This window comes from Schistocerca americana, chromosome 2 (genome assembly GCF_021461395.2).
Source record: "Schistocerca americana isolate TAMUIC-IGC-003095 chromosome 2, iqSchAmer2.1, whole genome shotgun sequence".
Classification (NCBI taxonomy): domain Eukaryota; kingdom Metazoa; phylum Arthropoda; class Insecta; order Orthoptera; family Acrididae; genus Schistocerca; species Schistocerca americana.
The window spans coordinates 1,027,483,498-1,027,507,663 of record NC_060120.1 but is presented as its reverse complement, the minus strand read 5'-3'; the positions used below and the strand labels follow the sequence as shown (position 1 = coordinate 1,027,507,663).

General features: G+C 41.9%; 1 protein-coding gene across 1 annotated transcript in view; it reads right to left on the bottom strand.

The window, feature by feature from the left end:
* Nucleotides 1-5,911: 5,911 nt before the first annotated feature.
* LOC124594646 (kinesin-like protein KIF13A) overlaps nucleotides 5,912-24,166 on the bottom strand; it is a 404,453-nt gene continuing 386,198 nt past the window's right edge. Inside the window, exons 35-36 of the mRNA XM_047133014.1 lie at nucleotides 23,839-24,015; nucleotides 5,912-9,456 (exon numbers count right to left, since the gene is read on the bottom strand). Of these exons, the coding sequence (XP_046988970.1) occupies nucleotides 9,371-9,456; nucleotides 23,839-24,015 (263 nt within the window). The 3' untranslated portion in view covers nucleotides 5,912-9,370. The remainder of the gene's footprint in view (nucleotides 9,457-23,838; nucleotides 24,016-24,166) is intronic.

Here is a 24,166-nt window from a genome sequence, read left to right as displayed (position 1 = left end):
TTTTCCCCCTAAGGTAAGTCTTTCCGCTCCCGGGATTGGAATGACTCCTTACCCTCTCCCTTAAAACCCACATCCTTTCGTCTTTCCCTCTCCTTACCTCTTTCCTGATGAGGCAATAGTTTGTTGCGAAAGCTTGAATTTTGTGTGTATGTTTGTGTTTGTTTGTGTGTCTATCGACCTGCCAGCACTTTCGTTTGGTAAGTCACATCATCTTTGTTTTTAGATATGTTACAATTGGTAATATATATTTGTAGTCACTGGAAAATGTAATGCCTTGCAGCTGTCACAAGTACCACATTTTTTTAAATCTCATTTCCATAAAATTCTTCTCAGTTGTATATCGAGTCATACTGCAAAATGATGTACCAACATTATGGCGAATACTGCAAGTCGCCTTCATCAGGGTATCTACACTACATCTACATGTATACTCTGCAAACCACCATGATGTGCATGGTAGGGGATATGTGTGATTGTACCAGTTGTTAGGATTTCTTCCCATTCCATTCACGTATCGAGTGTGGGAAGAATGATTGTTTGAATGCCTCTGTGCCTGCAATAATTGTTCTGATCTTATCCTCACAATCCCTACATGAGCATTATGTAGGGGGTTGTAATATATTCCTAGCATCATCATTTAAACCTGGTTCTTGAAACTTTGTTAATAGACTTTCTCGGGGCAGTTTATATCTATCTTCAAGAGTCCACCAGTTCAGTTCCTTCAGTATCTCTGTTACACACTTCCAAAAATGAAACAAACCTGTGACCATTTATGCCCTTCTGTGTATACTTTCAATATCCCCTGTTAGTCCTATTTTGTATGGGTGTCACACACACTTAAGCAATGTCCTAGGACTGGTGGCATGAGTGATTTGTAGGCAATCTCCTTTGTACACTGATCGCACTTCCACAGTCTTCTACTAATAAACAGAAATCTACGACCTGCTTTACCTATTACTGGGCCTGTGAGATCATTCCATTTCATATCCCTTCTAAGTGTTACACCCAAGTATTTGTAAGAGTTGGCTGATTCCAGCAGGACTCATTGATATTATAGACAAAGGATACTACGTTTTTTCGTTTTATGAAGAGCACAATTTGACATTTCTGACCATTTCCAGCAATTTGCCAATCTTTGCACTACTTTGAAATCTTATTGAGATCTGACAGAATATTTATGCAGCTTCTTTTGGATAGTACTTCATTATAGATAACTGGATAATCCACAAAAATCCTGAGGTTACTGTTAATATTGTCTGCAAGGTCATTAATACACAACATGAACAGCAAGGGTCCGAACACACTTCCCTGAGGAACAGCCAAAGTTACTTCACACCTGACAATGAATCACCATCCAAGATACCATGCTGTGTCATCCCGACCAAAAGGTCCTCAAATCCACTTGATACCCCAAATTTCACTTGATACCCCATATGATAATACTTTTGACAATAAGCATAGGTATGGTACTGAATAAAATGCTTTTTGGAAATCAAGAAATACTGCATCACCTGAATGCATTGATCCAATGCTTCCAGTACATTACGTGAGAAAAGTGAGAGTTGAGTTTCACAGGATCGATGTTTTCGGAATCCATGCTGGTTAGCATTGAGCAGATCGTTCTGTTCAAGATATCTCAGAACATGTTCTCAGATTCTACAAGAAATTGACATCAAGGATGTTGTACGATAGTTTCGTGGATCACTTCTACTACCGTTCGTGTAGACAGGTGTGATCTGTGCTTTTTTTCCCGCAAGAACTGGGCACTGTTTTTTGTTCAAGGGATCTACCACAGTTTATAGTTAGAAGAAGAGCTAAATTGGCTGCAAATTCAGTATAGAATCTGATAGCAATTCCATTGAGTCCTGTACCTATGTCTAATTTTAACAATTTCAGCTGTTTCTCAACACCACTGACACTAATACTTATTTTATTCTTGTTTTCGGTGGTATGAGGATTAAATTGGGGCTGTCCACCTGGGTTTTGCTTTGTAAATGAACATTTCAAAGCATTTCAGCTTTTCCTTTGCTACCATTAATTTCAGTTCCTGTAATACGACTGTAACTCTAATATATTACCTTCATTTCTGTCCCTCTGATACAATGAAAGGAGCACAAGTAAAATCTGTCATTTGACTAGCTGTTTTCAGTTGAAAGAAAAGCACTGATATTCTTTGTTGATTATAATTTAAAGATGGAATTTTACTGAACAAAACTGGCAAAAGAAGAGGGAACTGCTTTTGAGACATGGTCTTGCTGTCACAATGTCCACTGGCATTTAGGCTAGGTTGGTGTGTTGTGTGCTTCCTGTGACAGCGTCATCACATGACAAATTTTATTTAGGCTTCGTTTATGGTATTGTAGATGTAGGAGAGAAGATGGAATATTAGAGCCCACGAAGTCCAGTTTGAAATGTGGAAAGCTCACATATTGTGCTCATATGAAACATCCAAATTCTTTGCCAAGGTATATTTTTCAAGACCTTATTCAGTGTATATCTTCCAGGCAGCTGACAACAAGCAAGTAAATCATTCATGAGCAAATGTTTTTATAAAAAAGTATGCAGTTCTGTTCTTTCTGAAGAACATCTTATCTTTTCTGAAAACTTATGTAATTAAAATGTTATTTTATGCAAAATGTTGTTGGTTACCAGAATTTTCCTATCTTCGAATGTAATCCTTTCAAAAATCCAATGCCATAGTACTGTGTTCCTGATTTTTCTGTTTCCAAAAATATACATTACAATTAATTAATGAATCATCTCAGAAAATTTGAGTTTCCAGAAATTTATTTGTTGGCAGGTTTTGCTATGTTTCAGAGATAAAAGTGCACATCAAAATTCCACTTTGTAAAATGGAACCTATCATTTTTGTCCTTTGAAGAACACTTAGTTTTCATTGAGCTATGTAACTCATTTCTCCTAAATACAAAGTCTGAATTGCCACAGCTAATCAGATGTGGTGTGAACACTGAGCCACACATGCGCACCAACTCCTGGTATGCATTGCTCAGCAAACGACCCATTTGCTTGATCTTGTCACAGTGGGCTGTTTACAGTGAAGTTCAAAATGCTTAAGACAGTCGATCCACCCACAGATTGTGAAATATGGTCAGTGATTTTTTGACCACAAGAAACATTGCAGCAGAGGAAATTCATCAATAGATAAGAGAGGTCAATGGCCCCAATGTGATGAGTGATAGGAAAATGTATAAGAGGGTGAGAGCTTTCAAGGATGGGTGGGAAAATGTCCATCATGAACAACGATCATGGCGATCATCAGTGATCTCAGAATATTTGGTCAAAGCCGTGAACAAAAAGATTCAAAAAGCTCGGTGACTCACAATTTCAACTTAAGCACTGGAATTTCTGAACATGGATAGCAGAACTTTGCACAGAATTGTCTCTGAAAATTGTGATTTTGCAAACTGGGTGTGCATTGGATTGTTAGGCTGTTGATCAAGGAACACAAAATGGGAAGAATGGCTTGTGCTCTTTATTCTTTTTGCACTGATATCGAAGGAAGGTTATCAATTTTTGGAGAACATTGTTATAAGGAACAATATAGAGGTTCCTCATACAACCCCAGCATCTAAACATCAGTCAATGGAATGGTGTCACATGACATCACCAGTCAAAGTCAAGGCCCACCTACAATCTCAACACACAAGGTAATGGCAACTGTGTTTTGGAATAAGCATGGAGCCTTGTTAGTTGAGTTTTTGTAGCAAGGGACAACAATAAATGCAGCCACTGACTGCACTACCCAAATGAAACTTCAATGTGCAATGCAGAATAAGTGATACAGCCTTCTAATGTGTGGATTTTTTTGCTGCATGACAATGCCATACCTCATTCTGTCACTCACACTCAAAATATGATCAACAGACGATGAGGTTAAAAAAAAAAAAAAAAACGTTAAAGACTGGTTATTCTCACAAATCCATGAGTTACAGATGAAAAGCTTTTAGAACATTATGATAAATGTTTAAACAAATATGGAAACTACACAGAAAAACAGAGAAACATGCAAGGAAATAAATAAAATCAGTTTTCTGAGGGGGGAAAAAATCTGTGATGGTTTGTGTTTTATAAGAAATCAGACTTTACTCTCCCAAATACCCCTTATGTGTACATATTAACTATTATAATGTACTTTATTTTTTCTCAAACATGCAAATGTGCTGTATTCAGAGAATTTATAAAAACCCTACAACTTATCTCTCATAGGTAATATGCACAAACCCACAGTCAGTCTAGGTGTGGATTCATAAAGTTGTGTTTAAATAGTCCGTCTTGGATACACATCCATTATGTATTGACACTTTGCTAGTGGGTGCCCAGGATTCAAAGAGTACAATCACTCTGTTAGCCAGCCTGCATATAGCTTTAATTAGGTTCATAGCGTGTGCTAAGCAACCATCAAGCAATGTTCACATAGTCAGTCTGTGTCCAAAATTCATCACGTAAAGTTCCTTGACAGTCAACATTATGTACAGTCACTTGATCATACTCAGTGTCAGTTTCACTTTGCTAGAGTGGTGTTTATATAGTGAGTCACTGCTGAGATACAGTCATGTGGACTGGTCAGTAATTGAGTGTGGGCAATGCATTACTGTCAGTTGTTTCTGTAATTTAGACTCATCATAATCTTTGTCAGTTTACTGATCTGTACTATTACAAATGTGAAGTTTACAATATAAAAACTGATCATCATCAAGCTGTTGTATATAGGGAAATTGTGGTGCCAGAATTTGCCATAAAATGCAGGAAGAGAAACACCTAGCTCTGGGCTATGCCATTTTGATTTTCAACTTTCTGTCATTCCTATCAGTGGAATCTGGTACTACAACAATAACTGAATGAAACTTTTGCTGCAAGATGGCACCTAGTCAACATGTCTATGTCATCACAATAAATGTCCATTTAGAATCATCCATGAAGCAAATACAGAATCATTCTAATGATGACATGACACAGGTTGCAGATGGGGAAATCCACTGACATAAGCAGCTTTTAAAAAGGCACATTGTAATAGGTAACATCTTGAAACGAACATCTGGGGAAAGAGGTTCAAGGATGACAAAACCACAAGTAGACTTCAAGATAATGGACATTCACACTTTATCACAGAATGAGGATGTCGGAGGCCTGCCCTCTATATAAAGGAGGATAAGCTGCAATCTGTGGCAGACCTTGTGGCAGAGTACAATGCTGGCAAAGTCACAAGCATTTCGGAGAACTCTGTTCAGTGCCCACTACTGAATGTGGAGCTCCACAGCAGATGACCCCAACATGGTTCCATGTTGACCCAATGATTGCAACTGTGACTGCTGTGGGTATATGATAATTAAGACTGGACTTTGGCTAGACAGAAACCTGTCAGCTGGTCAGATGAATCACATTTCTTGTTACACAAGTTTAATGGTCATACGCCATCATCCAGGTAAATGGCTGAGACCCTATCAGGCACTAGCTACATACCCAGCAACTACAGTCCATATTTTATGAGAATTACGCAACCAGTGTGAAGCTATCTCCTACCACACAACTTTATAAACCTACCACGGACTTATTGGATAATGCCATGCAAAATCATTGCTGTTCAAATTTTACTAACACACTGCTAAGCAGTTGCTAATGTTTTGAGTCATCAGTGTATTACATACACAACAGACCAGTTCATGATGGGAGAGACTATCCCTCATATATCTTACAGAGTTGTCAGTATTATTAGAGAAATTCAGTCTTATACAGTGGTTGATTGACAGTTACATTTCTTGTGCATCATTTGTAAAAGTAACAGGAGTGGGGATGGAGGAGATGATTAAATGGTACATTTTTGTGGGATGAAAAAATATACATACTACTAATATTTTAGTAACATAAATGAGAAGTCTTACAAAGCTATAAATTTCATAAACAAATCTGCACAATTTTATTGCAATAAAAAATAAAATACCTGACATTTCAACATAACAGTGACAACTCAACAGCCATCAATCACTGAAGATACATAATATAAAACTACGAAAGTAAAACATCAGAACAAGAGATCATTATTACTTTTAAAACTGACAGTTCCTATTCCACAAAATTTGATTCACGTAATAAATGTAAATATTATAAATAAATAGGATGCAACCAGTCAATTTTAGTTAAATACTGCATGTGTATGTAGCATAAAGTTGCAAAATAAAACACAATCATTTTTCCCTGATTAATGAAAGACAAAATGTTTATTTACAAACAAAATGCTGTTTTCTGGTAAGAATGCAGCAGAAAAACATTTTTTTCAATAAATAATTCACCTCCCCTTATCCTCGCTATAATGTTGAAAATCTGCCATACAAGTACATTCAGGGACTGGGTCAAGCCTCTTCAGAACAGTTAAAATGAAGCAGTTTGAAAGCACACATCATTACAGTTGTGGGCCCTCTTCAACAAATTGTCCCTTATTGTTATGAAAGTATGGCAAATACAAGTTTTGTACCAAGAAGATACAAAATGCTTTATTCACAATAAACACAGTAGGAATGCCTCTCTTTAATATAGTTTCTTAAACATTTAAATTGATTTCTGGCAATGTTTCTAAAACTGGAACGGTATTAGTGAAATGGACAAAATTTCTAGGATGGATTATGGTAAAATATTGTTAATGCAAATATTATGTCTGTTTTTGGAGAATTTTCTTTCCTTACACCTAAAATTTACATTAAGTCTGTGGACAGCTTTACATTGGACAAAATGTTTGGAGACTTTCTCCATACCTTCTGTTATCACAAGTATAAGAATGCTTCAGGAGGGGGTTTCATATATGCACCAGTGAATAAAGTGTGCACTGTCTAATATGGATGTCCAATGTGTGTATCAATGTTAATGGAGAGAGAGAGATAGAGAGAAGGAGAGCAACAGTAACTTTTGGCAATTTATACTTATGAAAAAATATTTTTACAGTTAATATTATGTGCAAAATGTTTCTTTATACAAATATAATTTTTACAGTTACTCTATGCAACATAGATACTGGAAATGTCCTTTACAGCTGTGTGTTTTCTCCAGTGTTCAATACTGTTTTACATGTTACAGATTTTCAGAACAAAACAGCAGTGCGGGAAATCACTACGTGATTTGCCAGTGCAAAGACCTCATAATAAGTCAACATGTAACTGCTGTCTGTAACATCTCTCTCCCCCAGCTTTCTGACTTTTTGCAGAAGTAAGTTAGGAAATCATCAGGTATAAAATATTACTACATTTTAATAAAATACACCCTCTTGTTAACAATATTTCAGTTCTGAACATAAAGTTTACAATATGTAATCCACTGTGAATAAATATATTCCTCAGAGATGTGATGCGAAAGTAAAATTCCCTGATACAAGGACACATACATTTTGAAACTGCACAATGAAATTCTGTTTATATGCTAAACTGAAATAGATCAATTAATCAATTGGCAGCAGCTTAATATGCATTTGTCAACCATGTGATGTCCAAAAAGCATATTTTTTCCACCATTATACTGGTAGTTTTGATTTTGACATTGTTTTTTTTTTTACTTTTAAGATGTTCTGCTGTTGTAAATTGTTTATTTGTTCTTCTGCTATTGTTGAATGCATGTTTCACTACAAATCTGGCTGTTACCATGGTGACATGATGAGCAAATCATTTATAACCATACAGTTATTGCTGTAAATTTATTCTCCTAAAATTGTAATATGAAAGTTGATAATGCATCTATCCATGGCATAAATAACGAATAAGGAAAAATATTAAGTTGTTGCTATCAGCACACATGAGCAGCTACAAATTTCTGATTACTTAAATTTTAAGCTGCAGAATTGAATTAAGGAATGCTTGGAGTTATACAAATACGTAATTCCACTACTTAAATGAAAGTAGTTACTTGGAATGACACTGATCTGTTGGCATTTCAAAACTTGCTGCTCAGGTAACTGGCATTAATTAACAAACTATGCAGCATGTTAACTATTTCAGCATACCTGCTAGTATGTAATTTTTGCGAAATAAAGCAGTATAATAGTTTACTGAATATCACAGCAAATTATGCTTGTGTGTTGCCCTTCTTTCATCACAGAGTTTAAGTAATTATTTATCTCTTTGTTAAACTAAAAACTTTTTAAATTAATAAATAACTTACTTGACATTTTCTATTCTTCAGTAATTTTGCAGATATTCAAAATTTTCCTGTTTTGATCTTGTAAAATATTTGTACCAAAAGATGAATTAATAGCTATTGCTAACACAAAATCTCAATACCTCATGATTTCCACTGTGATCTACCCATCCACAAGCATTTCTCATTACTTGTAACAATTGTGCACCCAAAATAAAATTACATTCTTCCTCTTTAAAAAAACACACACACATACCACATTAATAAAAAAGGGACAAAAAAATCAGTCAAACTCAACCAGTATAGTGCACCTCTCACATCTTCCTTCTTTTTTTTTGTTATTACGTGCTATATGGCTACTGGAAAATACTGTAGAAGCATTATTCATGGAATGGTGTATTGCAAAATAATGCAATTGCCACTGATTTGTTGCACTTTCAGTTATATTATTACAACAGTACAAAATGGCCACATCTCTGAGGCCATACTACACTGAGTGATTGCTTGAACTTCATTTAAAACTACCTGACACAATACAGAAATACTCAGAACTGGTGACATTGCTGTTTAGCAACAGTGGGAATGGATACAGTGCATTAATACCTGCAAGCAGCTTTTGTGTCCTTAGAAAGAAAATCACAATCTACTCCAATAATCCAGATGACTTATGAAAACATTGCTTTTCAAGTTCATCTACTGCACAAAACAGAGAACTGCAAATAAATATGCACAGTACTTTAAAAAAATCTTAATACCAGTGGCACATAACTATAAAAATGGAGGGAAATTGTATTGCAGTATCATCAGTGGCTCAGGATCAGCATTTGCCCTGTTTCTACAAGGTTTGAGATACTTATTTAGAAGTAAAATGTAAACAAAAACAAAAAAAAAAAAGCTCCAGGTCATCATCTGTTTCTCACTACTTGGCAATTATATAATAGTTTCAGAACAAAGTGGAAATGAACAAAGAATTTAGTGAAAGAATTTTTGTTTTATACACTAAATAACAGGTAAGCCTACAATAAATAACAGATAGCTCTAAATCTGAAATTACACAGACTGTTGAGCCTCCGGTCTCAAAATATACACTCATATTCTACAAGTAAGATACTTATACAGTAATCTGTGCTCAGAGTGAATTTAGTTTGGAGTGAAAGTTGATGGCCATTTGGCTGGACAAATAACCAACAAGACTGTGCGATAAAATCTCAGCACAGCAGGCTGCTGCTGGCAGTTACTTCCTCGTTGTGGTTCGAGTACCCACTGTGCTCATACCTTCACCACGGCTACGGGATCGATGTAAGGTGGACAGGCCTTCACCTGCAATTTATTAAACAATACGAAGCAGTAATGAACAATGCACTCTACAATTAAAAAGTAAACGATACAGAGAGAAGTAACATTTACCCTAAACTGTAATTACATACTATGTACAAACGTAAAGCAAAGCTTGATTAAACAGAGCAACAAAATCCTTTAACTATATTTCCCCAGAATGTTACAGTTAAACAAGGCATTACAAAAGAATATATTGTTGTCATTACTGTGTCTCAAACATTAAAACTATAAGGGTATGATAACTGAAATATCACTATAAAAGTAACAATGCAGCTTCTTTCCTTGCCCATCTGATTTTTTTATATCGCTGTCATCATACTTCAGTATCCTACAGTCTCTCATTTGATCAAATTACTGATTATTAGGTAAAAATAGTAGCTTTTATTATTTACATTGGAAATGTAAATAATATATGCTTTCACACATGTAAGCATCTTTTGCAATTACTGTTGACAATGATGATGCTATGTAAACCGTCTGCATACAACTATTTTGAATCACAGGGCATCTCGTATACTTTGTGACGGAACATTAGTTATATACCCAACTAAAACAACGAAACAAATCAACTGTCACCATTTTAAACACAATATTTCAATGACCAAACGCCATTTTCTTTGGGTCCTACAAGTTTCACAGTTAGGTGTACTTGCTGCCTGGACTACAACCAGAATGTTAAATATTGTTTGTATCGTGTCACTATTTATAGCAGAGTTTAATTCCTGATGTCCACTATGCCCTTCGATGCTCTTTTATTTTTCAGGCATCAGTATTCTGCGAAAAACAAATTTTCTCAGCATTTTCCAACTCTTATGGGTGTGATGGCCTGTGAGATATCCATAAATTGAGTGCCAAACCACAAGCGTTATTTAAAATGCAACTGCTGTCCATGTGTACTATGTTTTCTGACATCCTTACTTCAATAGACTCCTGTCCCAGAAACTTGGCATTTGCACCATGGTACTGACCTCACTGTATTTCTTTTCGTGATTATACTCAGTGCAACGCTCAGTGACAGCTGATTTGCTTGGTTGTTTTAGTTGGGTATATCACTGATGTTCCTTATATCTCTCCTTGACAGCTCTGATGGTCTGCCCCATGTAAGACATGCTGCATTCACATGGAATGCTATACACACACCGCTTTCAGAGACCAAATCGTCTACAGATCTTTTCAGATATTGGACCAGTCTCCTCAGTCTCAACCTCTCCCTCAGGTATTCTTAATTTTAACTGCATCGCCTGTTCAATTTGATGATCTGAGTCCCCACTCCTTTGGAACACTATTTGTAGGTGGTGCAATTCTTCAGCGAAGCTCTCCTTGTCTGAAAGTGTTTTATCTGTTATGCACCAAATTTCTGTGTGGTAGACAGTGATGGCTTGAAATTACATTTTGACTTAGGAATCCACCCATTTTTCTCTTAACTAACACATTATGGAAGGGCTGTTGGTCCTCTTTTTCAAGTTCTATCACAAATTTTATACTACGATGGGTGGAGTTTAAATATTCCAAGAGAAGCTTTTCTGCTACTGAGACCACATGGCAAACATGTTGTCCATGTTGGAAGAAACATATTGGTTTCAACTTGGCTGATTCTAGTTCCTTTGCTTCAAAGTTTTCCATCTAAGAGTTCGCCACAAGTGATAGTGGGCTATTCATCAGCAGGCCATCGGTTGTTTATAATATTTTCCATTGAACAGGAAATAAGTAGATGTGACAATGTGCCTAAAAATTTCAGCAAACTAATCACTGTACATTTCTGCAATTAGCTCGAAGGAAACAGAAAACAAAAGTGTCTTAAAGAGCAGGATTACATTGAAACTGACCATAATATCAACACCCTGGAGCCGCAATTGACTGAGGCGATGTACAATGTGAGTGGAGTTGTGGATGTGGTGTTTGCACTTCTGCATACACTGAGAATGCATTTCAGGTACTTTGCCAGCTGGTATTTAGGTATACCAATATTACTAGCTACATCTCTCAGGGGAATTCCTTCATTGTGTACTTTAGAAAGACCATTTGATTTGTAACATCCACTATGCTCTTTTATGTTCCTTCGTTTTTCAGAGCTGACTCTGATATTCCATGAAACGCAATTTCTGTCAGGGATGTGACAGTCAGCGAGATTTTAATGAATTCAGTGTCAGGTCCCAAGCATTATTTAAATTGAAACCACTTCCCTATTTATTATGTTTACTGACATCTTTATGTCAATAAACATTTTAATTATGCTGTCCCTAAAACTTGCCATTTGCACCACAGCACTACTCTTATGTTACTGTATTTCATGATTATATTCGAGGCAATACCCAGTGACAGGTGATTTACTTGACTGTTTTAGTCAGATATGTCACTGATGTTCCTCGCATCTCTGCTTGGTGGTTCTGATAGTCTACTCCTTATAAAAATCATTTGTTGTAGCCACTTGGAGTGGAACATTTAAACTCCATCCATTTCAATAGAAAAATTCATGAAGGATCTCCAACTACCTTTCCTCAGTGTCTTAGCTAAGAGATGAATGCATGGATCTCTGGGTTACAGTGTATATAGAAAACCTACACACACTGACCTCTGTACCCACACCTCATGCCATCACCATCTGACAAAGAAATTTGGTGCAAAAGACCCTTGCATAGAGCTCAAATACTTTCAGGCATGGAGAGCTTTGCTGAAGCATTACAACACCTATGAATAATGTTTCAAAGAAATGGGCACTCCAGATCATCAGACTTAATAGGCGATGCAGTCAAAATCAAGAATGTTTGGAAGAAAAAAAAAAAAAAAAAAAGAAAAAAGAAAACCTTATGCTTTCCCATATCTCAAATGATTGGTAAGCTCCTATGGAAACATGGCATCAATTATATTTTGCTCCCTTCAACTAAGATAAAAATTACTTTTGGTAATGTAGGTCTCCAAACGCTCAACATTTCATGATTATGTGGCATGTCTTACGTCGGACAGACTATGAGAACAGTCAAGAAGAGATGCAAAGAACATGAGCAATACATCTGACTAAAGGAACCAAGCAAATCAGCTGGTGCCGAGCACTGCCCTGAATATAATCATGAAATGAAATGAAATGTAGTGAGACCAGTATTGTGGTGCAAATGTCAAATTTCTGGAACAACATAATTACAGAGCCTATCAAAATAAAGTTGTCAGAAAACCTAGTAAACAGAGATGGCAGTTCCAATTTAAATAACTCTTAGGGTCTGACATTCAAATGCCAGAGTTTTGGCCATACAACGCTGAGTTGCAGTGACGAAGCAACTTGTGAGAAGTGTGGAAAGACAGCCCATGAAGCTGGGACAGATTGTCCATCTCCAGCAGTCTGTATTAACTGCTCTGGAAGCCATCCAGTCTGGAGCCAAGCCCGCCCTGTTTTCGCAGAGGAATGCAAAATTCAGGAAATCAGAGTGACTAAGCGGATCCTGTACGCAGAAGCCAAAACGGACTATCAGGCGATGAAACCCCCTGTCTTTACCACTTCTTACACTTCGTCGGTGCAGAAACCTGTTACTAGGGTCAACACTTCAACTCAGATGACATCCAGTGTTCCCCTATTTACCTCTAGCACCTGTACTTGCACATGTATGTGCCAAAGTAAAGCAAAAGACATAGCGATTCAAACAACTACAAGGGAAGAGACCAGTAATGCTTCCACAGTGCACAGCCCGAAGTATGTCCCTCAACACCAAGTTTCATCGAAGAAATGTGGCTCTCACCATTTCCTTTCCCCTTCATCCTTGCTGGAAAGTGAGCAGGGAAAGGATCCCAACTTACGGGTCGAAAGCTGACCCGGGCGCCATCAGACGTCATTCTGGCATGTCTGACTGATGATGAGAACATAATCGATTTTGATGCCTCATCACCAGACCCAGTCAGCCCCAAAACCCCATCTCACTCTACAAGTGCCTCACCACTTTGGCACAGAGACGGGTAAATCGAGACTACATTGACGAAATGGCTACCATACTTCAGTGGAATATAAATGGATACAGGACTCATCTGGTGGAACTGAGACTCCTTGTAAAGGACAGACCCTTTTGCCTCTGCCTTCAAGAGACTCATTTTAAAGAGACTGACACACCTTTACTTGGAGGTTATCACCTTTATAGAAATGATGACCTTATTGGTGACAGGCATTGCAGTGTTCATAAAGGACACTTTTCACTCCTCACCTATTCTCTTAACAACAACACTGCAAATGGTTGCTGTTCAGATAGTGGCCCATGTTGACATCACAGTGTGCTCTGTGTACTTACCACCCCATAAGCCCCTTGATAGTAGGGTCCTCACTCATCTTCTTGATGAACTACCATGACCCTTTCTCCTTTTGGGGGACTTCAATGCATACAGTGCACTGCAATATGGGGTTCTAACACCACTTGCCCCAAGGATCAGGTACTTGAGGATATGCTACACACAACAGATCTTATACTGCTGAACATGGGTCAAGCCACACATTTTAGCACCGCTAGAGGTTTGTCTACAGCCATAGACCTCTCCATCTGCTCGCCTGCTCTTGAGGACACTGCTCAGGGGCAGTGCATGGTAGCGACCATTTCCCAATCTGGATCCATCTGCCTAATGGAGCAGATACTGAAGAAAGCCACCGAGATGGTTATTCAAGAAGGCTAACTGGATGCTTTACAGGCAGTTAGCTGTTTTCGAGCAATGTGACGGGATCCAGGACTGGGTGGATCACATTGCAGCTGTGATTCACCATGCTGTTGATGCATCCATCCCAAAGTCTGTGAAAGTGTGCCTAGAAGGCGACCTGCCCCTTGGTGGAATGATGAGTGTCGCTTTGCAATCAGGAACAGAAGGGCAGCAATGCGCAGATTCAATCGATGCCCTACAGATGAGAATCTTGCAAACTTTCGAATGGCGTGTGCAAAGGCGAGGAGAATAATTTGGGAGAGTAAGTAGAGGTCTTGGCAAGAGTTCCTGAACTCCATCAATAGGTCCACACCTGCATGCAAAGTATGGGAAGCCATTAGGAGGATCTCGAGGCACAACTCTCGACCGCCAAGTAGCAGCTGTATGAATACAGGGGTCTCTTGTAACTTCAACAATGGATATAGCTCAGATAATGGCTGAATCATATAAATCCATTACGGCCGATTCCAGCCAGGATCCCACCTTCCATCAATATCAGGAGGCACAGGCAAAGGCTGCTCTCGATTTCCGTTCCACCAACATAGAAGAATACAACCAGCCTTTCTCTCTGTGGGAGCGACCCCTGGAAACAACCAAATAACCTACAGCATGTTGCAACAGTTGGACCGATGGTCGAAGGAAGTCCTCCTTCAGCTCTTCAATAAAATTTGGATAACTGGTGACTTTCCAAACTCGTGGAAGGAATCTATTTTAATCCCAATTTTAAAACCAGGAAAAGATTGGACAGACCCTGGTAGTTACTGTAGTATTAGCCTGACAAGCTGCATAGGAAAGACACTAGAGTGTATGGTCCATCGGTGCCTAGTGTCGGTTCTGGAAACCGGGTCCCTACTCAGTCCCTCCCAGGGTGGGTTCAGGAGGTTTTGCTCCACTCTTGATAACCTGACAGTGCTTGAAGTGGCCATTCAACAAGCTTTCCTTCATAACCAACACTTTATCAGTGTTTTCTTCGATTTGGAAAAGGCCTACAATAATATCTGGAGGCATAATATTTTGTTGCAGCTCCACGTTTTAAAACTGGGGGACACCAATCTTACTTTTAAGGAAAAGGTGAAGTATCCGGGTCTTATCTTTGATGAGAAGTTAACATGATTGCCACATCTTAAAGAACTGAAACTGAGATGTCTCAAGGTCTTAAACATCCTTAAATGTGTTTCATAGGTCTTGGGGAGCTGACAGAGCACGTCTGCTCCAACATTATAAGGGATTCGTGTGACCCCGGCTTGAATATGGATGCCACATTTATGGGTCAGCAAGGCCTTCATACCTTAAAATGCTGGCTGCAGTTCACCAGGAGGTTTTTATGCTGTCAGTAGGGGCCTATCGCACGAGCCCTGTTATTATTTTGTGTGCAGAGGCTGGTGAGCCTCCGCTGTCTATTCGACATCATCTTCCCCCCCAGGGGCTCAGCATTCATTTGCTGAGTACGGGCTTGGCGACCCCAGGGTCCTGAGCTGGGGACTGGTCAGCGCCGCAAGTCTCCCGTCACCGTAAACCCCGGACATGCTTCAGCGACAACCGCATGGCGCTGCGGTGGAATATTGTGTGCTGCGGGGAATGGTAATCTTGGCTTGACCGCCTAGACTGCGAGGAAGGTAAACCTTTACAAAAACCCCTCAATCTTACGATGAGCTGCGCGCCTATAAGATGCATGGCTGTTGGGGTGGAGCAGTCGGAAGCGGGCAACCTCTGGGGCACCTGCCGCACCCCAGTTGTATAAGGCTTACTCTGGCACGCGGGGCTCTGTCTGAGCGGACCTTTAGTTCCCTAGCTGCTCGAGGGACCACAATGGACCCTTTGACCTCTACGTTTCCCCCTACCAGTGGATTGGGTGGGCCACTGGTAGGAAAACACACCCAATCGAAAAAGCGACTTTGTGCTGGGAGTCCTCCAGCGCCTGGTGTTACTAGAGATTCATCAGACTGTCGTAACAGAGCACATGCTGATATCCAGAATGTGTTTTTGATTGTCAAACAGAAGGAAGGTAGCTTTGAGAGAGTTTCTCCCTTTTACATCCACAAGGGTCTTGAGGGAATTGCAGGAACACTGAAATCTGTGAAGTGTCTGCGCAATGGGACTCTGTTAGTTGAAACTTCTAGTTCCCGTCAAGTCACTTCTCTTAGGAAAGCAACCTGTCTCGGAGAGTACGCTATCGAGACCGAGCTCCACTCCACTTTGAACTATAGTAAGGGTGTTGTGACATGTAGGGAGTTGGTGGATGTCCCCAAGGACGAGTTGAAATCTGAGTGGGCTGATGAAGGTATTGTCGACGTGCAGCATATTATGAAACGAGTCGATGGGGAGCTAGTCAAATCCGACTCGTTTATTCTCACGTTCAATTGCCCGAGACTCCCAGAGCATGTTAAAGCGGGTTTCTTACGTTTGCCAGTACGGCCATATTTCCCCAACCCAATGCGCTGTTTTAAATGTCAGCGCTTTGGGCATACTACGTTGGGGTGCAATGGGATAGCCACTTGTGGTAAATGTGGTCAGCCTGCCCATGAAGGAGCCGATTGTTCATCGCCTGTGAAGTGCGTGAATTGTTCTGGGAGTCACCCTGTCTGGAGCCGGGTCTGCCCCATCTATCTCGAGGAACGGAAGATACAGAAGATCAAAACATCTAAGCGCATCCCCTATGGTGAGGCCAAGAAGCTCTTTAAGGCCATGCAGCCTCCTTGTTTACAACATCTTTCGCTTCCACTCTGCAGGAACTGGTACAGTTGCCCACTGTTGCTACACAAACGGAGGTTGCTAGTGTCAGCACTAATACCTGCATTTGCCAGTGCACTTGTGCCGCTGCGGTTGTTTTGCAACCTGCAGCTCTCCCCACAATGTCGGACAAGGCCGTGGTTGCTGACATTGGGGTACTTCCTGCACCTCCCCATATGGCACCTTCTGCCCAGGCGAGTAAAGCTCCAACTGTTGACAAGGTTCTGCATTCTAAGCCCCCCAAGACGAAGACGCCGAAGGTGAAGGTTTTGCCACTTGAGGAGAGTAGTCAGGGTCAGTCCGATGACGATGCCATCGTACTGTCTGACATCTCCCTTGGGTCGCCATCAGAGCTGATGGACATTGATGTCGACCGGGGGTGATCTTCTCGCCCCAGGAATAAATCTCCGGCCAGTGTGGGTCCTCCTCCAAAGCACAGGAGCAGGGTGAAAATTCAGCCACCCTGATCACTGGCTCCCATATTACAGTGGAACCTGAATGGGTTCAGGAAGCATGTGGCTGAATTACAACTCCTTGTACAAGAGCGCGCCTTGTGCTTATGTCTCCAAGAGACACATTTCCGGGCCACTGATGCTCCTTCTTTATGGGGCTATACCGTGTATCAAAAAGATGATCTGATGGGGGAAAGGGCAAAGGGTGGTGTTGCGGTTTTTGTCCATGACATGCACCACTCATCTGAGCTCCCTCTCGTTACGGACTTGCAAGCAGTTGCAGTTGACCTTCTTGTGGGGCGGAGGCTCACAATCTGTTCCGTTTACTTACCGCCTCAGGATGCAATAGACTCTGAGGCTCTCACAGACCTTATTACCCAACTCCCCCGCCCATTTCTCCTTCTGGGGGACTTCAATGCTCATAATGTCTTATGGGGCTCTACGACTACTTGCCCCAGGGGTCGCATTCTGGAAAGCCTCATGGCATCCGAAGAACTGTGCATCCTCAACTCTGGTGCTCCCACTCATTTCTGTACTGCTTCTGGGTCGTCGTCAGCTATTGACCTTTCCTTTTGCTCTCCAGCACTCACGGATTCTGCTCTGTGGGAGGTTGCCGCTGACCTCCATTCTAGTGACCACTTCCCCCTTTGGATTCGCCTCCTGGATGAGACTGTGGCATTACCAGTGCCGCCCAGGTGGCACTTCTGCAGAGCTGACTGGACACTTTTCAGCCATTTAGCTATTTTGGAACACCGTGCCAGCGTCCACGAATGGGTCGACCATGTTACAGCCATGATCTCCCATGCTGCTGAATTGTCGATCCCATGGTCCTCAAGTCATCCCAAGAGGCGCCCTGTCCCTTGGTGGACCACTGAGTGCCGCTCAGCCATCCGAGCCCGCCGTGCAGCTCTGCGCCGCTTCAAGTGCCGTCCCTCAGCTGACAATCTTGCGGCCTTTCTGGTGGCAAGGGCCAAGGTGCGGCGAGTGATTAAAGAGAGCAAAAGACGGTCATGGCAATCGTTCCTGAACTCCATCTCCCGCTCCACTAGTTCTACAAAAGTATGGGAAGCCATCAGGAGGATTTCCGGGAAATGCAGCCAACTACCTGTCACGGCATTGCTGCATCAGGGTTGTCTACTCACATTGCCCAGACACTGGCCATGTATTTTGCCGAATCTACTGCCACTATTAACTGTGATCCAGATTTCTGCCGCTACCGCACTGTCATCGAGAGGGATCACTTGGACTTCCAGTCTCCAAATTCTGAACCCTACAACTGCCCCTTCACAATGTGGGAACTGGATTTGGCGCTGTCTGAGGCTCATGATACAGCGCCAGGTGATGATCAAATCCTGTACAACATGCTGCAGCACTTGTTGCTGCCATCCAAGGAAGTTCTCCTGAATTGTTTTAATATGATATGGTCATCCGGCACGTTCCCTGACTCGTGGAGGGAGGCGATTTTGGTTCCCCTCCTCAAACCGGAAAAAGACCAAATGCATCCCAGTAGTTATCGGAGTATTGCTTTGACGAGCTGTGTCGGGAAGACATTGGAATGCATGGTCAACCGTCACCTGGTTTGCCTGCTCGAGACTAGGCAGCTCCTTAGCCACTCTCAGTGTGGCTTTCGGAGATGTCGTTCAACTATAGACAACTTGACCCTGCTTGAGGCGGCCATCCAGCAGGCCTTCCTACGTAACCAGCATTGTCTAGGTGTATTCTTTGACATTAATAAGGCGTATGACACTACTTGGCGCCGACTTATCCTCAGTCAACTCCATCAGTGGGGCTTTCGTGGCCATCTCCCCATCTTCATTCGGTCCTTTCTTTCCCGCCGCCTCTTTCGATATCGGGTTGGTAATGTGCTATCTGATTTGTATGTGCAGGAGAATGGTGTTCCTCAGGGAAGCATTTTAAGTGTCACCCTCTTTGCCGTTGCCATTAACAGTATCACATCCACTATCCGGAGTCCTGCCCAGTGCTCCTTGTTTGTGGACGATTTTGCTGTTTTCTGTTCTTCTTCCAGTCTTGTCACTGCTAGTCAGCAGCTGCAGCTTACGATAAAGCGATTAGAGGCATGGACTGCGAAGACAGGTTTTACCTTTTCTGCAGACAAATGTGTGTGTGTTCATTTTAATCATTCTCGACGTGCTTTTACCTCCCCTGAATTGCGTCTGAGGGACACCATTCTTCCTTTTAGAGACACTGTGGGGTTCCTGGGCCTCACTTTTGATTCCAAGTTGTCGTGGTTGCCACACCTTAAAGACCTCAAGGTGCGGGCCCTGAAGGCGCTGAATATTTTGAAGTGTCTGAGCCATCGGTCCTGGGGAGCAGATCGGGCACGTCTGCTGCAGTTTTATAGGGCTTTCGTCCGGTCGCGTCTTGACTATGGATGCACCATGTATGGGTCTTCGTATCTGAAGATTCTTGACGCAGTACACCATGAGGGTATCAGGCTGGCTACTGGTGCCTTCTGTACCAGTCCCATCCCCAGCCTGTGTGCTGAGGCAGGGGAACCGCCGCTCGCCATCTGGCGGAAACTCCTCATGGTGTGACGGGTGTGTCAATTCCTTGCCTGTCCTACCTCCCCTGCATACCCTACTGTTGCCCGACCGCCTATGGAACGTCTCTTTTCCAGTCGTCCAAGGGCAACGAGACCATTTGCGATTTGTGCCAAGCATTTGCTTGAGTCCCTTGGTGTGGAGCGTGTGGCACCCCAACTCCAGGGTTTTACCCGCCTGCCTCCCTGGTTGCTCCAGAGGCCCAGCGTCCTTTTAGACTTGTCGGAATACCGGAGGAGCTGCACTCCTGCGTTTGTTTTTACCTCCTTATTTTACGATATTTTAAACCAGCATGCCGAGCATGAACCAGTATTTACGGATGGCTCTAAACAGGGGGACTCTGTTGGTTGTGCTGTTGTTTTCTCCGATCGAGTCGTCAAGTTACGGCTTCCTGCAGCGTTTACCATCTTTGATGCCGAATTGTTTGCGATCTTGCGGGCATTGGAGCAGATGAGACGTATTCCCAGTCTTAAGTTTCTCATCTGTTCTGACTCCCTGAGTGCCCTTCAGACCATGCAACACTTGTACCCAGCGGATACGGTCGTCCAGAACATCCATGATGCCCTACTCCACCTGCAACGGCAGGGGAAGGAGGTTTCTTTCTGCTGGGTGCCGGGGCACGTGGGTATTAGGGGAAACGAACTGGTGGATGTGGCTGCCAAAGATGCATGTTCCCTCCCTCGCGTTGTTGAATGTGCCGTCCCCCTCCATGCTGTTACCTCCCTTTTGCGTTTTCGTGTTATGCATCAATGGGAAGAGGAGTGGCTGGCAGTTGGTGAAAATAAACTGTGTCTGGTCAAGGCCACCACGCGGCCATGGCGTACGTCCTACCAGTCATGCAGGCGGGATGAGGTTCTCCTCACTCGCCTCCGCATCGGGCACAGTCCCTTAACGCACGGTTTTTTACTCCGGCGGGAGGACCCCCCAATCTGCAGTGCTTGTGGCGTCCAGATTACTGTCCGCCACATTTTACTTGACTGTCCTTTATTCTCTGACCAGAGGGCGGTGGTTTCCTTGTCACCGGATTTGCCCTCTATTTTGCAAGACGATGCAACGACTGTTGTTAAAGTCTTACGGTTTTGTGTCCTGTCCAATTTGTTGCCTCGGATTTTAGGGAGAGGATTTTAATGTGCTGCTGGGTGACTGGCTCACCCAGGTTTTAGGCAAGAGGTCCGCCAGTCACGATTACCTACTTGTTTCACTTCGATTTCTGTTCTCTTTTCCTTGTGTTTCCTTTCCTTTTTTAGTGTGTTTCTTCTCCTCTTGTTTTGCCTCTGTATGCGAGGATTTGTAACTGCATCAGGTCTGTGTCTTTTAGCCGTTCTCCTTGTTCGCTGTCCGTCTTCGTCCCTTCACTGCATGTGTTCCTGTTTCTATGCATTTGGGCGCTGATGACCACGCGCCCGAAAACCTCAAACCACACACACACACACACACACACACACACACACGACATCATCTTCTCATGGTACACCAAGCATACAGAGCTTTGTCCATTCCTACATAACCAGCATGCAGTTACGTTGTTCAGCCACCACTGGAACAGCTGTTCGATCAACCACAAGCAACATGGCCATTTGGGATCCGTGCAAGGGAGAGCCTTGAATTATTACAGGTGAGGGGCATTAAGGTCCAAAGCCAGGGGTGGAGTAGGGTGTCCCCCTGGCTACTACCAAGGCCTAGATTGCTTTCAGAACTAACTGCTTACAAGAAGCATTGTACCCCATACCATGTTTCTAAAATTAAATTTAATGTAATTTTACATAGCCACCCAGATTTTATTACCGTCTACATGGATGGTTCTACGCAGGGAGATGTTTTTGGTTGTTCTGTCGTGTTCCCCGAGACTATGCTCAGGATAGGGCTCCCAGGGCAGTTTTCAGTTTATTACGTGGAATTGTTTGCTATCCTGGGTGTGATGGAGCAGATGCGACAGCACCATGACAAAAAATTTATCATCTGCTCTGATTCTCAAAGTACCCTTCTTGCTGTTGGACAGATGTACCCATCGGATCGGATGGTGCAACAAGTGCAGGACACTCTCCTCCTCTTGAGCAGGCAAAACAAGGAACTCGTTTTTTGCTGGGTTCCAGGGCACATAGGCATCCAGGGTAACGAACTCGCGGCTGCTGCTAAGGAGGCTTGCTCCCTTCATCCTCCTGCCCGCCATTCAGTCCCTTGCGGGCTGTCACTTCATTTGTGACCAGGAAGGCCATATGTTGGTGGTGAAGAAGTAGCCCTCACTTGGCTTAGAGTGGGACTTTGCCCACTGACATACGGCTTCCTCTTATGTCGGGAGGAGACCCTGTATTTCAGAGATGCGGGACACAGCTGTCAGTGTCATCTTTTAACTGAGTGTGTTTTATATGAGGATCTGAGGGTTAACTGGGTCTCCCACAGGATCTTCCCCCTATTTTAACTGATAATGAGGAGAGTGTTGTTCGTGTCTTAAAATTTTGTGCAGTGTCCAGAATTCTTTCCAAAATACTTGGTGTGAGATCTTAATGTATCATAGAGTGACTGGATCACATACTATTTCTAAGTAGTCATCCAGCTATTGTTATTTGTCCCTTTTCTTAATAGCATCCTCACATGTATTTTCTCCGTGATTTTATTTAGTTATCCCACTGTGTCTTGCTGCGGTTTTATTATGGGCTTTTATGAACCTCACCTTTTTGGGGTTGCTTTACGTTTCCTGTGGTGTGATCAAACACAGTTTCCCAGTTAATTATCTCCTTCCATAGATAGTGAAAATCTTCTTTGGTATAACATTAATGCAAGGGTGCTGATGACCTAGCTGTTTAGTGCCCTCGGCCATAAATCATCAATCATCATCATCATCATCATCATCATCATCATCACTGGCATTCAATTTGTTAAAAGCTCGCTGGCTATCACAACCGCCAGAGTTGGGAAACACTGAGAGAATATGTCTTTTGTGCAATATCAGTGGGAGCTCTGAAAAATAATAATGCATCAAAGGGCATAGTGGGTGTGAGGTATAGGACTCTGCTGTAAATGGCATCAACAACAGTTCACAGTCTGTTTGTAGTCCAGGCAGCAAGTACACATAACAGCAAAACTTGCAGCACCTGAAGAAGATGGCTGGGCCAGTAGTAAAAAATATTGCGCTTAAAATGAAAGCAACAACTCGGCAGAGCACCCAGAAACACACCATTATTCAACATCTGTGGTGTTATATGCAAAATTTATAAATGGTCCCTTTCATAATGGTGCTTTAATTCACTGAAAGGAGTTTGTGTGCATCACCAGTTTAGTACTGTTGTGTGTGACTCACATTTGACTAGTTGTCCTTTTACTTTTTCACACCTGGGGATTTAAATCAATGCCCACGAGCAGCCAATATCTGTAATTGCTTTGTGTCTTAATTCATAGTGGCTGCTGGGTTGAAATGGTATTATCATACACTGTAAGGTGGCCTACAGAGTATGGAGATAAATGCAGATGACGGGTAAGACACGGAAGGGAGAAGCAAACTGAAATTTCAAGCCACAAAATAGGTATGAACTGCAGAGACAATTAAAGGACAAATTGGGAATAGAAGAATATTTAAACATAAGTGTAGATGGTAAGCAACAGTAAACTGTCAAGAAACATTGAACAACAGATGATTCCACATGATATGAGAGAGTTTACCAAGGTAGAAAATAAGTAAATGTGAAAGAGAGATGAGGCATAGGTACAGACTAAGTGTGACGGTTGAAAGGCAGTACACAACTACAAGAGAGATCAGATGAGGTCAAGAGAACACTGAAAACAAGAACATGTTGTACAACAAACAGCCACCTGCAGAGGGCTGACATACTAATCTGGGAGGATGACTCCTTATCAGTTCTGAATGTCTGTGTTTCTTTTTTTTCCAGCCTAGTAAAAAACAGCATTTACACTTGCACAGTACACTTTGAAAATATTACTGACAAAAGCAATAGGCATACCTCTACTGCTGCTTCTCTTCATTGAACCACTAGGTGGAGCCGATTCAGATTGTCGATTTCCAGTCCTCATGGCACGGCCTCGTCGATCTTGTATTAATTTATCTGCTCGTACAAAAATTCCACACTTTGGTTTGCAAGTGAAATACCGCACACCCTGCACAGTACCATCATTCTTTCCTGCAAAAGGGAAGGGGTGCGTGTGATCACTTGGCAACATGATTACAGTATGGGAGATCCTTTACATTAAATAAGAAACTTTTTCATTCAGCACTCTTCATTTAAGTTTATCATGAGGGATGCAGATAAAGCATGCTAAAGTTGTCATAAT